The sequence below is a fragment of the Alosa alosa genome, chromosome 5, assembly GCF_017589495.1.
Source record: "Alosa alosa isolate M-15738 ecotype Scorff River chromosome 5, AALO_Geno_1.1, whole genome shotgun sequence".
NCBI classification, from domain to species: domain Eukaryota; kingdom Metazoa; phylum Chordata; class Actinopteri; order Clupeiformes; family Clupeidae; genus Alosa; species Alosa alosa.
Genome location: NC_063193.1, coordinates 12,212,383 through 12,234,828, shown reverse-complemented (window position 1 = coordinate 12,234,828; position 22,446 = coordinate 12,212,383). Strand labels below are relative to the sequence as shown.

At 45.3% G+C, this 22,446-nt stretch overlaps 1 protein-coding gene across 1 annotated transcript in view; it reads right to left on the bottom strand.

The window, feature by feature from the left end:
• The window catches only part of pdzd2 (PDZ domain containing 2), an 81,913-nt gene that overhangs the window by 32,142 nt on the left and 27,325 nt on the right, over positions 1–22,446 (bottom strand). The window contains 4 exon segments of the mRNA XM_048243232.1: positions 839–880; positions 882–975; positions 3,340–3,485; positions 8,764–9,286. Coding sequence (XP_048099189.1) covers positions 839–880; positions 882–975; positions 3,340–3,485; positions 8,764–9,286 — 805 coding nt within the window.

The following is a 22,446-nucleotide window of genomic DNA, read 5'->3' as shown; positions in this document are numbered from 1 at the left end:
CAGAAAACTGTGTCTGCCCTACCCTCCTTTCGGGGGGTGCAGTCCAGCGGGGGGGCTACAGATCAAAACGAAAAACGATGGTTCCATGCTATCCATATGGGGTTACATGCCCACCAAGTTTCGTCTACCCCGGTCTTTCAGTGTCCCGGGAATCCTTTACGGAAATTTGGACATGCGAAAAAAAAAAAAAAAATCTGACTAAACCTATATGACCGCCGCGCAGCGAAGCGGCGGTCATAATAATGAGAAGGTAGCTATGATAAAATAGATAAAATAGCCTGTTTCAGGGCATCGCAGTGGATAGAGGCGGTTTCACATAAAACATACGAGAACATAAAATCACATTCCATCTGAATATTAAAGGAACAGAGCATATGCAATACATAGAAGTAAATCCATAGGGCTTTATGTTTTCATAAAGCCTGCATGGCAGGATATGCATTATATCAACACTGACAGATGTGCATTTAGATATATGGATGCATATGGGGTGCATTATCCTTTTCTTCTTCTGTTGTATATGTCCAGAATATCACACAGCCATAACACAAATGCACACTGAACACTTGACCATTGGTACGCATAACCAGATGCATTGCCCACTGAGGCACACACTTCCTTAAACTTCCCCCATCAAGTGCAATTGAAGGGTCAAGGGTCTGGTTCTAAATCGGAACACCTTTCTAAAATTGCTTTATTGATTGCACCAAATGCAACTGCTTTGAGAAAACCTATGTGTTCTTGGATTGTCCTGTGAGCACAGTCTAAACATTGTTATGAAATGTGATTCTGTGTGTGTGTGTGTGTGTGTGTGTGTGTATGTGTGGTCCACACTCACCCTGCTGGCCACCACCAGCTGAACGAGGCCAGCGGCGGTAAGCGCGCAGGATGGCCACAGCCTCGTGGTGCGAGAGCCCCACCAGCGACTGGCCATTAATCATCAGCAGCTCGTCTCCGGCCTTCAGCCTGCCGTCCCTGTCACAGACAACAGACACACGCACACAGTCAGCACTGTCAGGAGCACACGGCAGCAGCCAACACATTAACCATTTACATGGAGTCATTTGGATATTAACCAAAGTTACAGTAAGGGTCAGGTAAACAGTTCAGTGTGTAGGCTACCTGAGAAACAAACCACTTATTAACCTGGTGTTCATACACTTAACCTGGTGTTTAAACCATTCTGTCCACTGAGCTAACGCAGCCGCTCGACTGTTTTGGCAACTCTTTTGGTCGGTCTTCACATTGTTGCAACTCCCTTGGTCAGTCTCCACATTAAAAGACCTTGCTATAGATATAGACCCTTTCAATCTGTTCCTAGGGGATTTCCGGTTGAAACATTCAAAATCAAAGTAGATACAGACAGAAAAATAATCAGACTACTAGCATAATGCTCTACAAACTGTCAACATTAAAACTTGATTTTGTTTGTTTGTTTGTCACCAAGTTACCATTAGCTCAGTGTTGTTTTCTGTGCCACTGGAAGTGCCTTGGGAATGCACTTGTTTGTTTATGTAGTTGAAAGGGTCTATACTTAAGATGTTTCCTGTTTTTACATGTGAAATTAGGTGTAATTGCTAATGTGTTTTTGTCAGCTTGCTTAATCATACAGCAGCTCCTCACTAGAAACAGATGTTTCTGTTGGAGTCTCCATGGCCTTTTCTCCACCACTGATTCTTGTGATTAAATCCTGCACCCTAAAAAAAATGGGCCAGACTTTCTAGTGTCAGCCGGCGGTGTCCCACTGACTTTAATTGAGGAGTGTTAACGCTGATGAAGTGGTGGAGAGAGATGTCACAGTCACTCGGGCACACCTAACACAGATCCGTTCCAGCGTGGAGGATTGAAGGGAAAACCGACCATACAGCTGCGCACTGCGCCTGTGTGCAGCGTAGCTGCTCTCTGATCTGTAATCTGGGTCTCCCGGGGTGGCACTAGCCCTCGGTAATGGCCCGTCTAATTCATCATCACAAGCCAATGAACATGAAATGAGGATGGGGAGGGTAACTTCAAACAAGCTGCGAACACATTATCAGTTTTGGATGCTTTCCTTGAATCCAAATCACCCTGCATCTCTCTTCTCTCCTCCCTGCCTGATCACCTCTCTCTCTCTCTCTCTCTCTCTCTGGACCCTGGTGCCCTGACGTGAAGAAAAATTCCACTGTGGCTTATATAAGACAGGAAGCAAAACTTTGCATCCTCAATGTCCCTGCAGAGACCTCCTCTTATGACCACCCACTCTCTCTCTCTCTCTCTCTAGAGTAAGAGAGAAACTAGGGGTAGAGGGGAGAGAGAGAGAGCGATCTGAAAAGCAGCCTTCGGCTTGACATTGGCTCAGACATACATGACTCACTTCTCTCTTCATTCCATCGAAAAAAGGCAAAATTCTCATAAACTCCCACATTGGTGGGTCATATTTGTACTTTCATTGTTTGCCATGAGCGCCTCAGTTTCAACGCAAAGCCACAGTGACATTAAATGTTTGATTCAAGTCCAGCTCAGCCATGCTCCCTCATTCTATTAGCTGTAAGAGAGACAGCCCACCCTCATTCAGGGAGGCACCAGGCCTTCATCAGGCATTCCTCTGGACAACCCAGACATTTCAGGGCCACATTCATCCTGGTCTTATTCCTAGTGGGCGTAGCGGGGAAAGGCCATGCAGGCCTCTTTTTCCTTACTAAACGTTCCCTATTAAGCTTAAATATCACCCAGGGGGTCATTTGTGCTGCTTGGAAATAAGTGATGTGCGTCCAACTTTAATGTCTGGCTCATTACCATAAAGTTGTTGTGCTTTCCACAATTCTGCCAAAGGGTCTTTTAATGATTTGTGAAAAAGGAAGCCAGTCAGCAAAATTCTCTGACATGTTTGAACATTATCATGCCAAAAAATGCAGACTGCAGAACAATTTGTGGTGAGCTAACATCCAGTTGAGAATGTGGAGTTTATCTGATTCTAGATGGCATGATTCTACCTGCTTTCTAGCCATACACTGCATAACCCTCCTTAAGACTTGTGGGAGCAAATGGAAGATCCAGAAAAAATGTATCCTTGAGTTTGCAATGAAAAGGGACACACTCTTTATTCCAGTTTAAAACAATCAGTTCACTATAAAATCCCCCACATCCCCTCACACGTGCACAGACACAGTGTTGTGTGGTGATCTCGGCAACTCCTTCGCCTATCTGAAGAGGCTGGGCATCACTGCTGGCTCTGGCTCACTGCTGGATGATTGATGAATAAGACGACTGAAGAGCCCTTAAGAGACCACCACCGTCTCCAAGCGTCCGTTGCTACAACACCATGTGATTGTGATGGTGATGGGGGTGGGGGGGACGTACCTCTGAGCGGCCCCTCCTTCCTCCACGTGGGCCACGACGATGCCATGGGGGGAGCGCTTGGAGCCGCGGCCGCCGGTGATCTGGATGCCCAACCCATCCTGCCCTTTCACCATGTGCATCTTCCATATGCGACTCCCTTCTCTGGGCTGAGAGAGAGAGAGAGAGAGAGAGAGAGAGAGAGAGAGAGAGAGAGAGAGAGAGAAAGAGGCAGAGGGAGAGAATAAAAGAGAGAGAGAGAGATTTAATAATTTAACACAGAGCCTCCTCTAACAACATAACCATGGAACATAATATAATTCCCAATTTTGTCAGTATATCAGCACAGAGGGGAGATGGATGAGGGAATGACAGAAGAAAGAAGATAGTGAGAGGGAAAGAAAATGAAAGGAAAGGAAGGAATTTTCACAATTTCTCTATACAGTCTCTTTGAAATAACACTAGACACTGCTCTAATGCAGGTATGCTAACCCTCTCACACACTCTCAGGTCTTCACATAAATCTAGCCTTAAGGTAATGTAAGACATTTCATGACATTCCAAGCATTACATAAAGTCTCCCCCAGACACTTCATAGCTTTTTTTTACAGACAAACACATCGCTTCAGCTACTGTAAGACAAGAAAAGGCTCCTAACTAAAGCCTCTCATCCTCAAAGTATATCAGACTATTTATTCTGTGATTCAGGGGGCTGTGTCCCCTTTCTTTTCTTGTCCTTTCTTGACAGCGTATTCTCTATTTCCCCCTCAGACACTTTATCCGTTTATTTTTATTTATTTATTTTTGTGCAGATTTGAAGGCGTGGGGTCTGATGTCTTTTCCATCCCCAGTTGAGATGAATCCATTTGATCTTGTAAGCTTCTTCTTCAGGCAATCTATAAATAATACCTGAAGAGCATTTAGCAGCAACTGTGTCTGACAGCCAACGGAGTCTGTATGGCTCCCACTGTTGAGTTTCAGTCTGAGCCGCACATCATTAATCCCAATCTGTCTGTCGCCATTAACATCGCCAACCAAGAGAGAAAAGAACTCTGGGAAGGTCCTCTCATTGGGTGCCATTAACAGGAAGTGAGTTTTGACTGATTAACAAAGGTAGCCAGGGACAGATTTGAATGTACCCAATGACACATCTAGGAAACATTCCTAAAAATATTATAGGTGGGAAGTTCAAGTTTTGAAACCTTCACATACGAGCTAAACTTTCATAGCCAGCATTGCTAAGAATGAGCAGTTGGATGTTGCACACATCAAAATGCTAGAACCTAATCTCTGACCTATATTGGTAATCATTTAAACACATCAACAAAAAAACAGCATATTTAGTATGTACTATATCATACTGTCTAATGTTAAATGTTTATGTTTTAATTTATACAAATATACTGTATTCACTGCACATAAAAAAGCTCAGCTCACACAGCTTGCTTGGCACTGTGCATCACCCCGCGCCCTCTCTGTTGAAGTGGAGCAGGGCGCAGCGAGAGGCAGGGCTGTGATCTGTGTGATGTGATGTGCGAGCTGAGTCACTGTGTGCACTGTGACTGTGGCCTGTGGGCTTCCCTCGCTCTGCTCCACTTAAGTCAGTCGTACTGCGGTCATGCCTGCCGTCACTGAGCTGGCTAACGCCAACAGCCCCTGCACTTCTTCATCCTCCTCTGTGACAGATTAGAGGGCCAGCTTTTGCTCTTTGGTGGTCATGTGTGTCTGTTCATGTGTGTGTGCGTGTGCGTGTGTGTGTGTGAAGGAAGAGAACATTCAGAAACAGGACGACATTTTCGAACTCTGTGACCTTCTATTTCTTTACCCCAAAGGGGTCTCAGTCTATTCCCTAATTTTCTGTTCCTCCTCTAATCTCTGTGTTTATGCTTAGTTCAGTTATCACCCAGAGAGAAGAAATACTCTCTTCTGATCGGCTGTAGGGTGGCTATTAATTCTGAATAACGGGACACTTATGACATAGATCTGATAAAAAAGTTTAATTACCATTCCATGTCAATGCTCATTGAATGGTAAACGATGGTTGGCTATGCAACAATGGAATCAACTGTAAACAAGCTAACTGCCCACCCTTATCACTGTCAGGACAAAAACAAAAGTAGTACAACAAGCTGAACAAGTCGGCTTATTTTTAAACTGAGCCACTTGTTCTCTTTGCGTGCTATAAAGGCATGACTATTGCCTATGGCAACTAGCCGGATAACGGCCTTCAAGGTGTGGAGGTGGCGGAGGAAACTCCCTTCTTTGCCTCCGCCTCGTCCATTAATTTCGGGACACCTCGGTGACCATTATCCCTAGTATGTTTTATTATTTAAAAAAAAAAAAAAACATTTGGGGGGGGTTTGCAAAGTCATTGGCTTCTTAGGTCCCACCTCTAGCGTTATTGCCTCCCACCTACTCCTCCCCTACAGAGATCAGCAGTACGTTTAGCAAGCGTCTGCTTACAGTCCTCTTCATTAATGTACCACGTTGACCACAATGGTCATCTGGGCCACATGAAAAGGACACAGAGCACTGCCAGCCCCTTTCTGATGCTAATGACCGCACATCAAACACATTCAATTACACTACAGAATAGGAGGGTCCAGGCGTCCATTTTAACGTGTCCCCATAGTGAGGGGTGCATCATGGAAAAATCTGAGTGCTGTATGTCTACAGCGTACATAACACACAACAAATTTGTGAATGAGTGTACGTCATGTAAGTTAGTAACAAATGTGCAACATGAACTCTCAAGTAATCAAGTCATGAGTAGTCCACTGACACCTCCATGCGTGAGGGGAAGAATATGAGTGCATAGTGCGTGCACTTAAAAAGGCCACCTTAGTTAAACCCCAGGCTGGTTTATTATCTCTAACTGACACTTATGTAAGCTTGGGGTCAGCATAAAATTAGAGCCTCTCTCACGGTGATGTCAGAAATAGAAAACATTTCAATAACAATCAAAAACAAGAAGACAAACACATCCTTACAAAAATAGCCTGACTCATCATGCTCCTTCCCATGATCTCCGTTGGTGGTGTGCTACAACCCTCCCACCAGGAGTAAAACATAAACTGATGCAGGGAAGAGGAGCTTTAGGGGATTTAGGTGTTTGGCTTCGCTATTTAGTTAGCACGCTAATCCAGCTGCGTGAACAAACAAACCCTTAGAAAGCGGCCAGGACTTTGGAGTGGGGCTCGCGTGAGGCGTGCTTGGTGGAGAAATCACCTCGAAAATCCCCAACCCAGGGCAGGTCTGAGCTCGTCCAACCTTTCTGGAGGAGAGGCAGCAGGGCAGAGAGGCGAGTTGGGAGAGGCAGGCCTTGGAGGAGCAGCAGAGACGAAGGCAGGCCAGCAATTAGGACCCACGGGCGGAGGTGAGTCATTGACAGGGAAGAAAAGGTGGTGTCAAATGGGAGATCTTATTCCCACGGTACTCCTCCACACCTCGGCAGCGGCAGGTCGTCCTCCCTGACAGTTATATGACTCACCAGGCTTTAGCATGAGAAAGTCAATGGAGGATCCTCAGAGGATTAGCTTTGAGGCTCTGCTCCTTCCAATGTGCGTGCTGTGTGTTTGGAGTCAAGAGTGAAGTGATGTCTCACTGATGTTCTACCATTGAAATGTCAAATTCTTAAATTTGACTACACAGAATAAGATGCAAGGGCTGAAGACATACTATCAATCTCCAGCCAAATCAAAGAGGTATTACTACACTCTTAAAATGAATGTGTTAGAAACAACACAAACTGTGTTGCCCCTATCTGGACATAGAGATGTGTTATTTTCAACACATTTGTCATAAGAGTGTAATGTTACAAAGCTACAGAAACAGCCTGTATTCACCTGAGGGACACAGGGCACCAGGAGAAATGCTCTGAGCTGTTTGGTTGAATTACAATTACCACAAAATAAACGTCTCACACGTCTCAATCAATATACGCAATGTAATGGCCACTGCTTCACTCACTGTTAATGACTCATGCGTGTAAAAGGGAGAAGGATCAAAGTAGTTCAGCCAGACTTACTTGTGGAGTCTTGAGTCATGCATAACAGAGCTCACAAAATCATAAGCTTTTGGGTTATCATGCAACCACACGCCTCTATGTAACGAAGGAAACTCCTCTTGCGCTAACTTGGATTGAGTGTAACAACATCACCACTGAACCACTGAAGTCCACCATACTTAGCTCACTAACCAATAGCAAAGAAGCATTAAAACCAATAAAATATATATAAAACATCAAGCAAGGAGGCTTTCTGAGGAAGACTGTGCTTTGTGCTGTATTTACAACCAAGGCTAGTCATACCAGCACTGCAGAGCTCTGATCCCCCAAAACCTCCCTCTCTGATGTGGTTCTGAGCAAATGATTTAACTCTGGGGCCCCCTACACCAGCCCCTCCGCCTGGCCTCTGCAACTAGAGGGGAGCCCACTGGAGCAGCTCAGGCAGCAGGCCTCCCACAGTGGAGCCCAGGATACAACCACTCCGATCTGGCCCAGACCTGGAGCAAATCAGGGCTGGATTGGAGCTAATTCAGGAGCCATTTTAGGAGGACCAGATAAGGGCCATATCAGAGCCAAATCTTAAAAAATAAGAGCCACCTTAAAGCTGGATCAGGGTCAGATTTGAGCTGAGTCAGAGCTGATTCAGGGCCAGAGCTGCGCCAGAGTTGGCTACCATCAGAGTTGCTTCCACCCCTCTCCTGACATGAGCGACCACAGACACATGAGAGCATCTGCCTCTGGGGCACACAGCGGCTTTATTTAGAGCCGGTAGCCCCACTGCTGCTGCTGCTGCTGGCCCATCTGGGGCTCAGAGACTCAGAGTAACTGGGAGCCTCCTCCGGGGCAAGAGGTGCAGAAATCAGAAACACATGTGCCATTGGGCCGCAGCTCAGAGCCCAAACTACAAATTAGCCCCGACCAGCATGGACCAAACCCTCCTCATGTTCCGAGGGCAGCCATCTCGGGCAGCGGTTATTTATAGGCCGTTTGCTAAACATGAAGGGAGCTGGTTAATGGGTCAGACCCATCACTGGGAGCTGACCACCTGGTACACAGAGTTAGCTGGGAGTCAGACCAGTGACCGTATCCACACAGATATCCTAAGCCTTTCACAGCACAGAGGTCCAACTTTTTCATTTTTCATAGGATTAGACACAGATGGAGGAACTTACACTGAGGCCAGCTTGTCTTTAATGAAATTGCTTTTAAGGGTTTGAGGGTTTCTCCTTAAGTTAAAGGACAGAGACAAATTAGAATGCATATATTAGTGCGTTATGGCATGCTGGCAGTGTGCTTGTCAGATTACTCATCACAGACTAATCAGCTGAATTGACAGCCTTAAGTACTCATTCTGGGGTACTCAAGGCCCTAATAGCAAATATGAGGCTGTCAAGCTATCCAGTTTTAACTAGTGAGAGCTGCATGAGGGCTGTTTATCTCACCTGACAGGTGGGTTCACTGTTCAGAGACTCAGTCTTGTAGTTGTCCGAAAGTCGTGCACGGGGGCGGGCCGGCAGAGTGGCCGTGCTCCCTATAGCCATGTGATTGGCCAGAGGAAAAGACGGAGGGCCAGGAGGACCAATCAGCCGTCCTGTGGGAGTGTCCTCAGTGGGAGTGTCCATGGGGGTGCCGGGTTCGGAGGGCGTGGCCTCGGTCTCCGTGGAGCCGTAGCCATTCTCGTGCTCAAAGTCGCGGCTGTCCTTGCTGTCGCGCGTGAACGAGGAGCGGGAGATCACGCCGAACTTGCGTGTCCGCTTGCCGTTCAGCGTGGGGCTCCCCACCGACTCTGGCTGGGCGCTGGGCCGGTGCTCACCGGGGCCGTCCACCACACCCACGCTACCGCCACCACCACCGCCGCCACTACCGATGCTGCCGTTGCACGGAGGGAGAGGGGCCTTCCGCTTGATCCTCCGCAACATGATCAGGTAGATGCAGCCGCCATTCCAGCACTGGTCTGCCAGGTAACTGCAGAGTGACAGAGGAGGATGGGTATGGAGAGAGAAAGAGAGAGAGAGAAAGAGAGATAGAGAGAGAGAGAATGATAGTAGATGGAAATGAAAATTGGAGAAATAGGGAAGGACACAGAGATGTAGGCCTGTTAGACACTGAACTATAGCTATGAGTTAAAACTATAATTTTTGCAATACATTAAAACTCTAAAAAATAAAATTGCATTGCCATGTATTACACAATGCCTCATTCGCCTCTATTTGAGTTTTTAAGCCAAACTTCAATTTCTGTTTAATTTCAATAGATCACATTTGGACACGCCTAAAAATCTGTGATACATATTCCACCTTTTAGGCACTCGACTACAACAGATTCAGTTTCAATTTCATACAAATTCTGGCAGACAGTATGAGTCATGTTTCCCCTTGTGTGTCTTGGCTTGTTCAGTTCCCATTCTGCTACAAGGCTGGGACACTGCTGTTTGTGCAGGTCATGGGAATGAAGGAAAGCACCAAGTACACACAGGCACCTGTCAAAGCTGCTGGTGTGGGAGGTGAGAGGGTCATCGTCTTACATAATGTCTCATAACCCGCAGAACAAAACGTCTTTGGCAAAACCCACTGCGGTGCTATTGAGCTATCTAAAAACAGGAAGTGTAATAATCATAAGGAAAGCTGGCTGATCGGTGCCAAACTGCGTCTAGACAAGCAGGACAGAGAGAAACCGGAGGAGAGAGGAAGTGATTTCACTGATATGCCCTTGAAAATTATTTGGCGATGAAGAGGAGGTGTGTCCCGAATGGTGCAGTGGTCTGCCCTGGAGTAACCCGGAGTGTTGTGCTTACTGCTGCAATTGCAGTGTTCACAATCACACACACTCTCTCTCTCTCTCTTTCTCTCTCTCTCTCTCTCTCTCTCTCTCTCTTTTTCTTGCCCTCTAGTCTCTCTGCACTAACTCTGTTTATTGTCCCTCTCTGTCCCTGCTAACTGTGGTCAATCGATTGTTACAGAGATTAACCGAGTTTACAATGGACTCTGGGCATGCCACGTTAGGAAACTCTGTATCATTGTTAATGCCTCACACAGTCTTTGACAAGAAAGTACCAGCACTCTTTACCGTGGGTACATTACTTTTTTTAGTCCAATGGCTTCCCAAAGCAACTAAAAATGGTTAATAATTCATGCTACCTGTTCAGACAGTTCATCCTAACCACACCTGAGGAAGAGCCCTCCAAGTTCTGTTGAGTTCTGAGTGCTGGAATGCCTTGCCACCAAGATGACACGTCAGCCACTGCAATGAAAACTCTCAGCCAGTTTCCAAAGCTCCAGGCCACTTGCCCAATTCAGATTTGAAAAAGAACAATACACTATCAGTCCAAGCATGTCTGCCAGCGACAACAACAACAAGTGAAAAACAGAAACTAGAGATGTTGAAAGAAAGCTAAAAAAAAGCAAAATGACTGAAAAACAAACCGCTTCCCCCAGCTGCCTTTTCTGCACAGCACAGCACACAGCACAGCAGGAAGAAGAGCTACACACCTTGAACTCAGTTTAGGACACACACGCGACGGTCCCCATCACTAACAGACTCTCTGTCTGTCTGCAGGCTGTCAGAGGTTGGCCTCATCCGTCTCTCTCTCTCTCTCTCTCTCTCTCTCTCTCTCTCTCTCTCTCTCTCTCTCTATTTCTCTCTCTCTCTGTCCTCAGAGGCTGCCTCCTCTTCCTCTCAGGGGCCAGACACACACTAAGCCCGCACATGGAGTTCAGACCCATAACTGTGTGTGCTGTAGCCCACCCCTCCCAAACACACATGCACTCGCACACATAATAGCACACACACACACACACACACACACACACACACACACACACAGAGACCACCTAGTGGACAATCCCAGGCTGGCCACACGGTGGGGAAACACAAAAACCCCTAACCACCGGGGACGTTATTCTCTGCGGTTGTGTGACAATGTCCAGACAGGCGACGCACACCACCATGACGCGAAGCCCTGACAAAGCATTTGCTTACACCTCAGAAAAAATCCATGGCGAGACAGACAATGAAAAGGCCAAAAAACAATCAAAACAAGAAAAGCGACCGCATAAGAATCGGCCGCACCAAAACAAATAGGGTCACTGCCCATCTCTGAGAGATTGACTAGAAAATACAAAGGCAAAGACTTCTTTTTGGAGATCGATAAACATGCTCAGTGGATTCCAAAACTCATTTACTGATGCAGATTCCTTCATGGAACTTTCTGCAACCATTTCAAAAATTCTGCCCAATATGAACTCCAGCACGTAGACAGCCCATGACGGCTCACTTCTCAATAACTTATTTAAGACCTGAGGATGAGAGATAAATCCTTTCACTCCTAAATAGATGCCAGTTGGCCAAGCAGGGTGTGTTGGCCTCCACCCCTCCTTCTCTGGTCATCCATCATCACTGACCGACAAGGTCTTTTCTCTCTTTTCCATATCTCAGAACCAAAGTCAACCCTCCAAGCCTCGGCTGTGGTGTGGAATAACTGTTTTTATACCATGATCTAGGTTGAAAAGGGTGTTGTGATATCCTACACCTATCCGCTTTGCGTCGGACGGTTCACGCCTCGGCATCATCCATTTATTTCTGATAAAGGACACCTCGTCGGGCATTATCCCTTACGTATTTAATGAGTGCACAGTCTACAAGCAGAGGCTGTCCTGCCTTCAACTCTTGTGTCATGTTTCCCCCCTTTAATGTTTCACAAACTTCCCTTCCCCTTTAAGTTTACTTACATAAACTACTATATACTTTCACTATATATACTTTTACAGATGCAATAACCTGCATCATGACAGCCAACAAGTTCTGCTCTGCAACTGACTAGGATTATGATGGTTACATTTTGTCTACTTAAGTGATCCCAGCATCCAAGCAAAAACAATCTCCACCCAACGGTCCATGCCCGTGTCACCTGTAGGCCTACAAAAGGAATACCAAGACATCAACATACCATACCCATGACGAACATCTGTCTGAGTAGCAAGTGCCTTTAGTCAACACAGTCTACAAATGGGCAGCATGTGTTTATCAGTCACGGATGCCTTGTGAAAATATGCTGTTAACAGAGGACAGCATGCCAAAACCATGACCAAATTACACGCTACCGAGGGCCTACTGGACGTACATTGGCCAGGCACATGAGTTGGTTAATGAGAGAGAGCTGTCCCCTGATGAGCAGGGAGCGCACACACGCATGCGGCAAATGAAAGGGCATATGGAGACCAGAGTCTGTGTTTGAGGACGGCCTTATGATGACAGGGAATATTTCAGGACAAACTTTTTTTTCTGAGCGTTTTTACACAGTGTTGTTTTGATACATTTTTCGGAACTTCCTGTACACACACGACCTGACTTAATCCACTGGGTGCTTCCCTGTTTGCAGGCGTAGACTTAGACTGGAATGTGGTATTCAGTTGCCTAGCAGTGAACCACAAGAATCCATTCTGATTACCGTAATTTCCCGAGTATTAACCAAGGTTTATACATGATATTTTTTGCTAAGCTATGAGGTTAATACATGGGACATGTACATAGGAATGCATTACTTTTGGGCAATTCCGCACAAAACTGTCACATCCATAACGCCAACACAATGCCATGGTATTTGCCATGGTGTTAACTAAATTTAAAAACTAACAAGTCGAAGACAATCTTTCTGGGATCAAGTGTTGACGTGACCTGAGCTAGCAGGGTAGTTACCAAGGAACTCTTTCCAGATGTAAAAGTTTGCCATGGTTGCGCAGCCTATTTGCGTAAGCGCAAAGTGGATCTCTCTCTCTCTCTCTCTCTCTCTCTCTCTCTCCGTGTGTGTGTGTGTGTCTGCGTCTGCATGAGGCTATGTTCAATTCAACTCGGTAGTTGATCCGTCCGGTCAATAGCACCGCATTCACGCCAATTCATGATTATATTAACGTCATCAGACAGGCTGTAAAAGTGTATGCGGGAATTTCTCGCATTATGATGGCTAGAGTTGCGGAACTTGAACAAATGATGCACAATACCCGCAATCCCGCAGTGAAATGTAAGCCCTGAGTTTAGTTAGTGTTATGGACCTGACAGTTTCACATGGAATCGCCCTTTTTCTTTATTTCTTCTTTATAAGCACGATCTGATTCTGATTCATTGGGCTATTGGGCACTGCGGTTACTGTAATACACAGGTGCGGTTAATATATGTGTTTTTTTTTATTTGCATAAAACACTGTCCTGCGGTTTATACACAGGAAATTACTTTACATGTAATCAATTAGAAGTGATAAATTATTCAACTGTAGTGGATTTCCATAAAACCATGATATGATATAGACTGTGTATCTTGTTATAAGCTAGAAAGCTGTTTCGTCTCCTTATTAAAGTCACCTACTGAGGGCTACACCAGTCTAGACAGTAGAGTTAAATCAAGCGGCGATAAGGGACTTGATAAGAACACAGCATCCGTGTCTCTTTAAAACTGATGAGCTTTCATGTGCGTCTGCAGAAGTGGAATGTGGCCGCCGCTGCTGTGTTTGTCATTCTCACTTTGCTGTTTATTTCTGCCTGTCATACTGCTGGAAATGACAAGTCTCTGACCCATTTCTGGGGTCCCTATGACCCTATTCAGCATCACTGACTGACTGTGTGTGTGTGTGTGTGTGTGTGTGTGTGTGTGTGTGTGTGTATTGAACTTTCAACTTTCAAAAAGCCGATTTTAGAACTCTACTGTAATAAATATTTGTCAAAATCGTCCTAAAGGCTAGATGAAGAACACACAATACAGGAAGCCATTAAATACCAGAGGTTCAGCTACTATAAATGAAATCCTCTCAAGAGAACATTTCAACTTATGGCAGACCTACAAAAAGATGTAGAGAATTCCTGACATCTTATCCTTAGCAAAGTCTTTCATAATACAGTAGCATGAGTATTTTTAAATCGTAGAGGGCTGACCGAAATAAGCAAAGCTGGAGTGCTAGTTAAAAGTGCACTCACAAAGAATACATTGACTGTTGCAATCTGCCCCTTCAGCGTATTGTCCCCCAGAGGATCTATTTTTAAAGGTTTAATCAACAACGATACTCTAGGTTTGTCAGGGCCATGTAGGAAAATGCCGGTTACCTTGTTTGGTTTTCAAAATGGGTGGGACTACATTTGATCACTATCATGGGACCCATCTGTTTGTATCATGTCTAGTTCAGGAAGAGAAATTCATATTGATGCACGACCTAGGTGGAGCTCTGGTCTGGCACAGTCACATAAAGACCTTATCTCTTTCCGGGACATTCCATCGTCCATCTATAGCTTACAAATGTTAACCATAGTGGTGGGTTTTCGATGAAGATTAGACTCCCCTTGGAATAGAGAGATTAGACAGGAATCCTCTCGGCCGCATGCCTCTCACGTCTCATGTCCCAGGCCTACTGAAGCATGGCCACTGGATCTTTCTGATCCCTTAAAAGAGACGCTTTGAATCCACCGACTCAAAACAGTGAGTCGATGGATTCAAAGCTCCAAAGACGTCTGGAGCTCTGTGTGAGATTAAATGTGCTGGCAGTATCAGACTGTTTGTTAAATTCACACTTCCTATGACAGTGTTGTTGACAAACCAACCTTCAGAGACATAAATTGTTATTGGCATAGCACTGCATGCCCACTTGAATCTCTAGTATGAGATCACAAACAAGCATGCTCACAATAATTCTTCTGTTTACAAATACACACACACATAAGCAAACAAAACAAAACAAAATAATAATAAAAAAAATCTCTGAAGCACGGGCCGACTAGGAGACCCGTATCCACAGACCACCAGGGCAAGCAGTCAAGCAACGACAGCAAGGCTGACACATGTTCACCATTACCCTCCACCAGCGAGAGGTCACCCATGAGGTCACTGATGCTGCTACTTCTCTAGAAGCCCACCGCAGCACAACAAAAAACGTAGCGTCCGATAAAGCACAAACAAGAGGATAAAAAAAGACAAGCGTGATCTCAGGGCTGGCAGACAGAGCAGGAATTCTAGGGCCATAAAAGCTAATGGGTGCCCATAAAATCCCAAACACCCCGCTCAGCTACAACCCTCCCTCCTCTTTTCCCACTCCGTAACTCCCCTCTCCACCCCCAATCCAACTACAGTTCCCTACTCTGAGACGCACACCACTCATATCCAGAGCTAGGGTCGGGGGTGAGGGAGTGGGGTTACGGATGGGGTCTGGGACGATTTCGCCGTGGTTTGGCCTTATTCGGGCCACATGGAAATGAGAGCTTAAAAGCCCAAGTGTGCTCATAATCTGCCCACATGCTTGACAGATAATCTGCCCACATGCTTGACAGCTATGCCTGAAAGCCAAACATGACGTGCTCGAACTGAGGAATGTCATCGAGAACACACAGAAAGCCCCCTTTCTGCAAACGGACCAATAAGGAGAAGCACACACACACATACATATAATGCGTGGCCTGAGGAATTCCTCGGCAATGCGCGACAGATGATCTCATGTTTGCTTTCCCCGCACGCTCGGATTTGGACGCGGCATCTGACAAACACAGATGCCAGGGCAGGGTCGACACCCGCCTGCCTGCCCCCGTCAGCCGCTCTCCTCTCACTTCCTGCCTCTCTGTTCCCATGGCCGCCAGCCATCTGGATGTAAACAATTTCACATGTGTACAGTGTATGTGTGTGTGTGTGTGTGTGTGTGTGTGTGTGTGTGTGTACGTGTACGTGAGCACCTGGAAAATGTTGGCCGTGGGGAGGCATCCTCAAAGCATCACATTGATAATGACAGGATAAGCATGTGCAAATCAAGACCTTTTGTGAGAGAGGCCAGGTCCGAGCATCCCAGTTATCCAGGGAAAGAACTCAAGCCAACTGAACCTGACCACAAACAACGACCATCCCTGTAGTCCCAACCCTTCTACTCATCTGGGATTCCCTGTGTGCGTGTGCGTGTGCGTGTGCGTGTGCGTGTTGTGTGTGTGTGTGTGTGTGTGTGTGTGTGTGTGTGTGTGTGAGTAAGAGAGAGAGAGAGAGAGAGAGAGAGAGAGAGAACGAGAGAGAGAGGGAGGTCACGGATCGGTGCTATAAGCACACCTGCTATGCCTATTCTCCCTGCTCTCCCACCCCAGCGCAGTACTTTAGATGAGGAGAGCGTTGGCTTGGTCACACTTAGGTGCCTGTGGAGCTCCTCCTCAGCCTCAAGAGGGACATTCCCCCGGGGCCTTCAGCCCAGGGACCAGCTGCTGCCTTGGCTGACGTGCTGGACCTGGGCTGGAGTATACTGGCTCAGGAGGAGTCCGTGTGGGGAAAAGATCCTCCAGAGCCGCCTTTTGGACCTCCTGCCCTCACCTGCCTGATGATGATTTGTACGGACATCACTGACGTTTGATTTACCAGTGGAGGAAAAGAAACATCATGTGGATTGGAACACAGGAACTTTTCAACACACACACTCTCGCTGACCGAACACATGTGAAGAAATGGGAATATGGAAAGACGCTCTTGTACATTTAGTCATTCCTGAGAATACAGAGTATGTCTAATATCACCCATGCCTTAGGAAACCATTAAGTTTGTTTCTAATCCACATTCCGGCTTCATATACGTTTCTACTTTTCCCTGAAATCTGGTAAGGCAATGCAGTTTGCATAGCATATAACCATCAGCCTGAGCAGGTTTATGTGTGCCACACATGTAAATGCCCTTAAACAAAGACTCACATTGATTAAGCAGCCCTAGAAAAACAGGGGATTTGAACAAGCTAAGTGCCTTACAGTTTATGGCATGAAATAAACATTACTTCGAAATGTGCTAATCTCCAGCTATGATCGGTTTAACTAACTCAGCTAAATTGTTTAACACATAGAGTTCAGACACTTGTGGTAACGGCTGTCTGAACTTTTGTTGCATCTTGTGGTGTTAAGATAAATTGTTCCCATACTCCAGCCCTGCTGGCAGTTATGTGGTCTCTGCACCAGCCGAGATGGAAGAAGAAGAAGAAGAAGAAGAAGAAGAAGAAGAAGAAGAAGAAGAAGAAGAAGAAGAAGAAGAAGAAGAAGAAGAAGAAGAAGAAGAAGAAGAAGAAGAAGAAGAAGAAGAAGAAGAAGAAGAAGAAGAAGAAGAAGAAGAAGAAGAAGAAGAAGAAGAAGAAGAAGAAGAAGAAGAAGAAGAAGAAGAAGAAGAAGAAGAAGAAGAAGAAGAAGAACAACAACAACAACAACAACAACAAGAACAACAACAACAACAACAACAACAACAACAACAACAACAACAACAAAAGAAGAAGAAGAAGACTTTTTTTCCAGTTGAGAAGCCCACACTGTAAGATTAGAGGGTAGAAGAATTGGACAAAAGGTCACCTTTTTTGGTTCCATGACTGAAAACAGTACATCAACAGACAAAGTAGCACAGTGGAGAAGGGTGAGCGTGTGTGTGTGTGTGCATATGTGTGTGTGTGTGCGTGTGTGTGTGTGTGTGCGCGTGTGTGCATGTGTGTGTAAGTTATTAGTGTTAGAAGTAAATAGCCTTGTGAAACAACAACGTTGTCTGAAAAGTGACAGGGAGGCAGCGAGAGGGGAATTCGGGGAAGACAGGATTATGAGGAGTTATAGTTTAACCACAGAACTATCTTTTTTATGCCACAAAATGGACTGTCTAGAATGGTAATGAATGCCAATCACTGAAGGTCAAGAATTAACTGTCTGGGAAAAGACAATATGATCGTGCTCAAATCTTAAAGTATAGGGAGGATTTAGAATGTGGCATAGATAAACTTTCTGCACACACCTACAAACACTCTGACTGGGTAAACTGAGTCAGTTTTTCAATGTGACGATATCCTAAAGCACCAAGGACTGTACAAGTAGTGTGTCAAACATGCAATAATCTGCTTACATAAGGTTTGACAAGGTTAATTGTCAAACATGCAATAATCTGCTTACATAAGAATTGCATGCTATGATCTATTACTGACGGTGCTAATAATGGCACTTACTAAGTGGGACCGTTTGGGCAAAAATGTCCAAATCCAAGAGTCCCGTTCCAGCACACCTGGTTGGCTGAGGAAGCGGAGAGCAGCCCTGCAGTTTCTCTGTGTCTGGCAGGCTGGGTATGGGCTGCCACAACGCTCCGACCCGGGGGCCAGACACGAGTGCGGGGAGAAAAACATTCCAGAGAGTGGTGGGGAACAAGGCAAGGCAGAGGAACTACCTCTCTCAGCACTCTGCACTTAAAACAAGCACTTGCAAAAGAATGAAAAAATGAACAGGGGGGGGGGGGGGGGCTGGGGGCTGCAAACCACCCACCCACCGCAACCCCCAAAAAGGGAATTGAGTCCATCTGAAAGTGCTTGGATAAGGAGTCAAGCACCCACCCCACCCCACCCCATTCCCTAGCAGATGCCAGGATACTCTGGAGTCAGTATCCTTCCTTATGAAAGCATTAGCATTGCTCCTTACATTCCACCAGCAACTGCCATCCACCACCTGCCATTAATGTGTCCTGCACAGAAGGGAACGACAGGCAGGTAAAGATTGCCTATCTTCTAGAAAATTCCCTGACTGTTATTAAGACTTGCATGTGTTTACCTGCTGATTGCAAAGCCTAGGGGCTTCCCAGACATATTTGGTTTTCTCTGTCTCTGCTCTTGGTGGCTCCCAAACGTCAAGGCTAGCAAACTAACATACCAAAAATGAATGACTTTCCGCAGCAAAGACCACACAGACCAGAGGCTGAAAGATCCAGACGTTTATACAGTGCAGTATGTTGGATAGGGTTCCCAAGAACACATCAGCTTATATCTACATGGTAAAGAAAAAAACAACAGAAAAGGTCAGAATGTCTTACTTACATTTCTGACTAGTCACATGTCCAAAACAGCCCTGAATAAGTCCTTTAGTGTGATCTGTCATAACCTATTGAAGATCTATGTATTGACACTGACAGCAATTCAATTTTGAACCAAAAGGCCTTGACCTCACATTTATTTATCATGACAAATACAGAAAATCCATATTTCAACGCAAGAGGTCATACTCAATATCAAGAGGTTTAAATGTGTCAGCAACAGACATATATCTCAAATGTTTGGCTTCAACAGCAGTGGGGAACCAAACCGCAAATTCAGGCAAAGGGAACATCATCCAGGGGGGCTGAACTGGCCTCTGCTGGGGCAGGGCCTTCATTAGCCCCCAGGGATAGATGGCTCCCCACCTAGCCAGTTAGCCCCACCGCTAAAACAAACAAGCCTCTGGGCTTGGCGGCACAGGTTGTTGGTGTGACCCGAAAATGACCTGGGCTTTTCTGTGTCCACAATGGACACATTGTTCATTGTTTTGTTGCTGCAGAGTGTTTGCAACATTTCACACTTTCTTTCTGGTCATGCACTCTTGAGTTGCTTTTATTTCTTTTGTTACATTGGCTTATGGCTGACTTATGTCAGCTTTCGTCTCTCAACATCTTCCTCAAAACTCCCGCTTGCTTGTCATCCACATCCTTATCCTCCTGCAAATGTGTTTATGTACGGACTTATAAGGGCTGAGATGTTACACAGGCAATGCGCAGCACTGTTACACACACACACACACACACACACACACAGACAAAGTATCCCCCTAACCCTCTTTGTGTGGCACAACAGACAGCCAGTGTGACTCAGAGATAAGTAGATTTGTATTCTCAGTTTACACACTGCATACGCTCCCACACAAATAGCATCCTGCTCTCATTGTGTGCTTCACAAACTGACAGCCTGCCGCTTCTCTCTCTCTCTCTCTCTCTCTCTCTCTCTCTCTCTCTCTCTCTCTCTCTCTCTCTCTCTCCAACTGCACATGACAAGAACTCAGCATCACATTAGCAATCATGGGAGCCAAACCGCCATTGACTCCACGCAATGAAATCAACCTGCCTGACTGACCTAACGAAGAGAGACGATAGGGTTGGAGTGGTGTGCAATTTCCCATGGCGGCATCGTGATTGAGAGACCGTTGGGGGGAGACGATGATGATGCGGGACATTTACATGGTAGTGAACTGGATGTTCGAGAACAAAGTGAATTTGCATAATATACCACACACAAGTGGAGGAGCACACAAAGGCCTCCCAGCCTGCATCACTGTGGGATAATTAGAGCACACATCCCCTGTGAGAGAGGCTTTTCCAACTACAATGAAGAGTTGTGAGAAAACAGTGCACCGACTTGGTGCTGCATGCACTACACATCACAGCACAGTGCACACATGAGGGATACTTTTTAACTGCCCATTGTACACTTGGCCTAATTTCAGACTGAATCCACTCTAAGCTTAGATTCATATGTCTGACAGATAAATATTTCAAATCTACCCTTTGTAAATCATAAATGGAGTCTGTCCGCCTTAGAATTTTACAATTTTCTTAGCAGATAGCTCCATCTCAGAATATTGTCTACACAGGTAACCTTACTAATTTAGGTCCAGCATCAGTTCAGAAAAACATTGTAACAATGTACAATCCTTCCCATTGCCACCAGTGTTTCATTCAAGAATGCATACTATTCACAGAGTTGACATCCAAACAGGCCTGAGCACAGTACATGTGTGAGTAGGTAAGGACGGATTAACCTCCAATAATTAGCACAAGCAAACCGGCAAGGCAACGCCATGGACACCTGGTCCAGAAACCAGAGAGGGAGGAAAGTGTCACTCTTCACTGCCAGCTCACTCACAAGATGAGGTAACAAGCACACACAGATAAGATTAGAAAAGATTTGTTTAATAACAAAGATAAGTGAAACCAGTGATATGCTGCTGACAGAAGAAATGACAGTTTCTTTGCACCCTCTTTGATATTTTATATGCAGAGTTGAGTGTGGTGCTGCCAGGCATAAATAAGAATAAAAATAAGGAAGGAAGTTTCGAATCACAGAAAAACACAGAAAAACTGAGCGTGAACACTTTCACAATGCTCACATTGCAGCCCATATCTGAGACATCTGCTGAAGATCAACTCAGAAGAAATCATAGGCTGTAGTGATTCCACAGAGAGGAACGAACTACTAATTCACTCTTCAATTCAGCGCTTAAATTCCAGCATGTTACAACTTGATTTTTATCACTCATTACAGGCGTTTAGAGGTTTCTACTGTGGACCATATATAATTACAGTGTCCTACATTTTGGCAGCGGTCTTACAGACCTGTCAAAGTCTTTGCGCCTGGGATTTAAAACCCACAAACAAACGATGACATCTGCTGATGTATTTATGATTTAAATAAATTACAGTTGCAGGGTAAACGGTAGCACAAAATGTTAACTACCTGAAGTTTTCACTTGCGTCTCATCGTCTCGGTTCCCCGGCGTTCCGATTTCTATGACAGCATGTTGGCAAAAGAGATTAATCTAAACTCTCTACGATTCCTAATCCCACGAGGTCGGTAATTGGTTTAAGGTCTTGGTCGCGAGTTGTAAAAGAATGCACCGACTTGCTGTATCATGGAAGGTACGGTCCAAAAATGAGCGCAAATGTCTCCGAGTTCTCCATAGCGCTCATTGCGCGACGTCGGTATTTTTTTTTTTTTTTTTTTTTTTTTTAACGCACGTCGGTATAGAAGCTCCGTTTGGCACTGGTGACTTCCCAGGTACTGGTGCGCAATACTCCGCTGGTGAATCTTCACTTTGTGTACTTCTGAGAGCTTACTTGTCTCTACGTCCCGTCTAATTAGTCAGAAAATGGTGGTTTCTTGACATTTGTTTTTTCTGTTGGCGTTGAGAGAGCGGCTGCAGCGCGCCTCTTGAGTTAGTTTGGGGAGGCTGCATTTGACTGGCATTAGTTGAAAACTCCTTCCTCTCCCACCCACTTCAACTTCTAACCACCCACTCGGTTCAGGTGATCTCAGATGCCATTCCCTTTATGTGCCATTTATTTGTCCTTTATGTGTTGTCCCTGTCTGGACATAGAGATGTGTTAAAAAAACAACACAAGTTGTTGTGAAAAAAAAATCAACACATACTGTGTACACTCTTAAAACGAATAACAAAAGCAGTGTGTTAGAAACAACCAAACTGTGTTGTTTCTATCTGGACATAGAGATGTCTTAAAATTAACATAAGTTGTGTTATTTTCAACACATTCATTTTAAGAGTGTATAAATAACTGAAAGTGTCATGCTGATGTGCTGATTT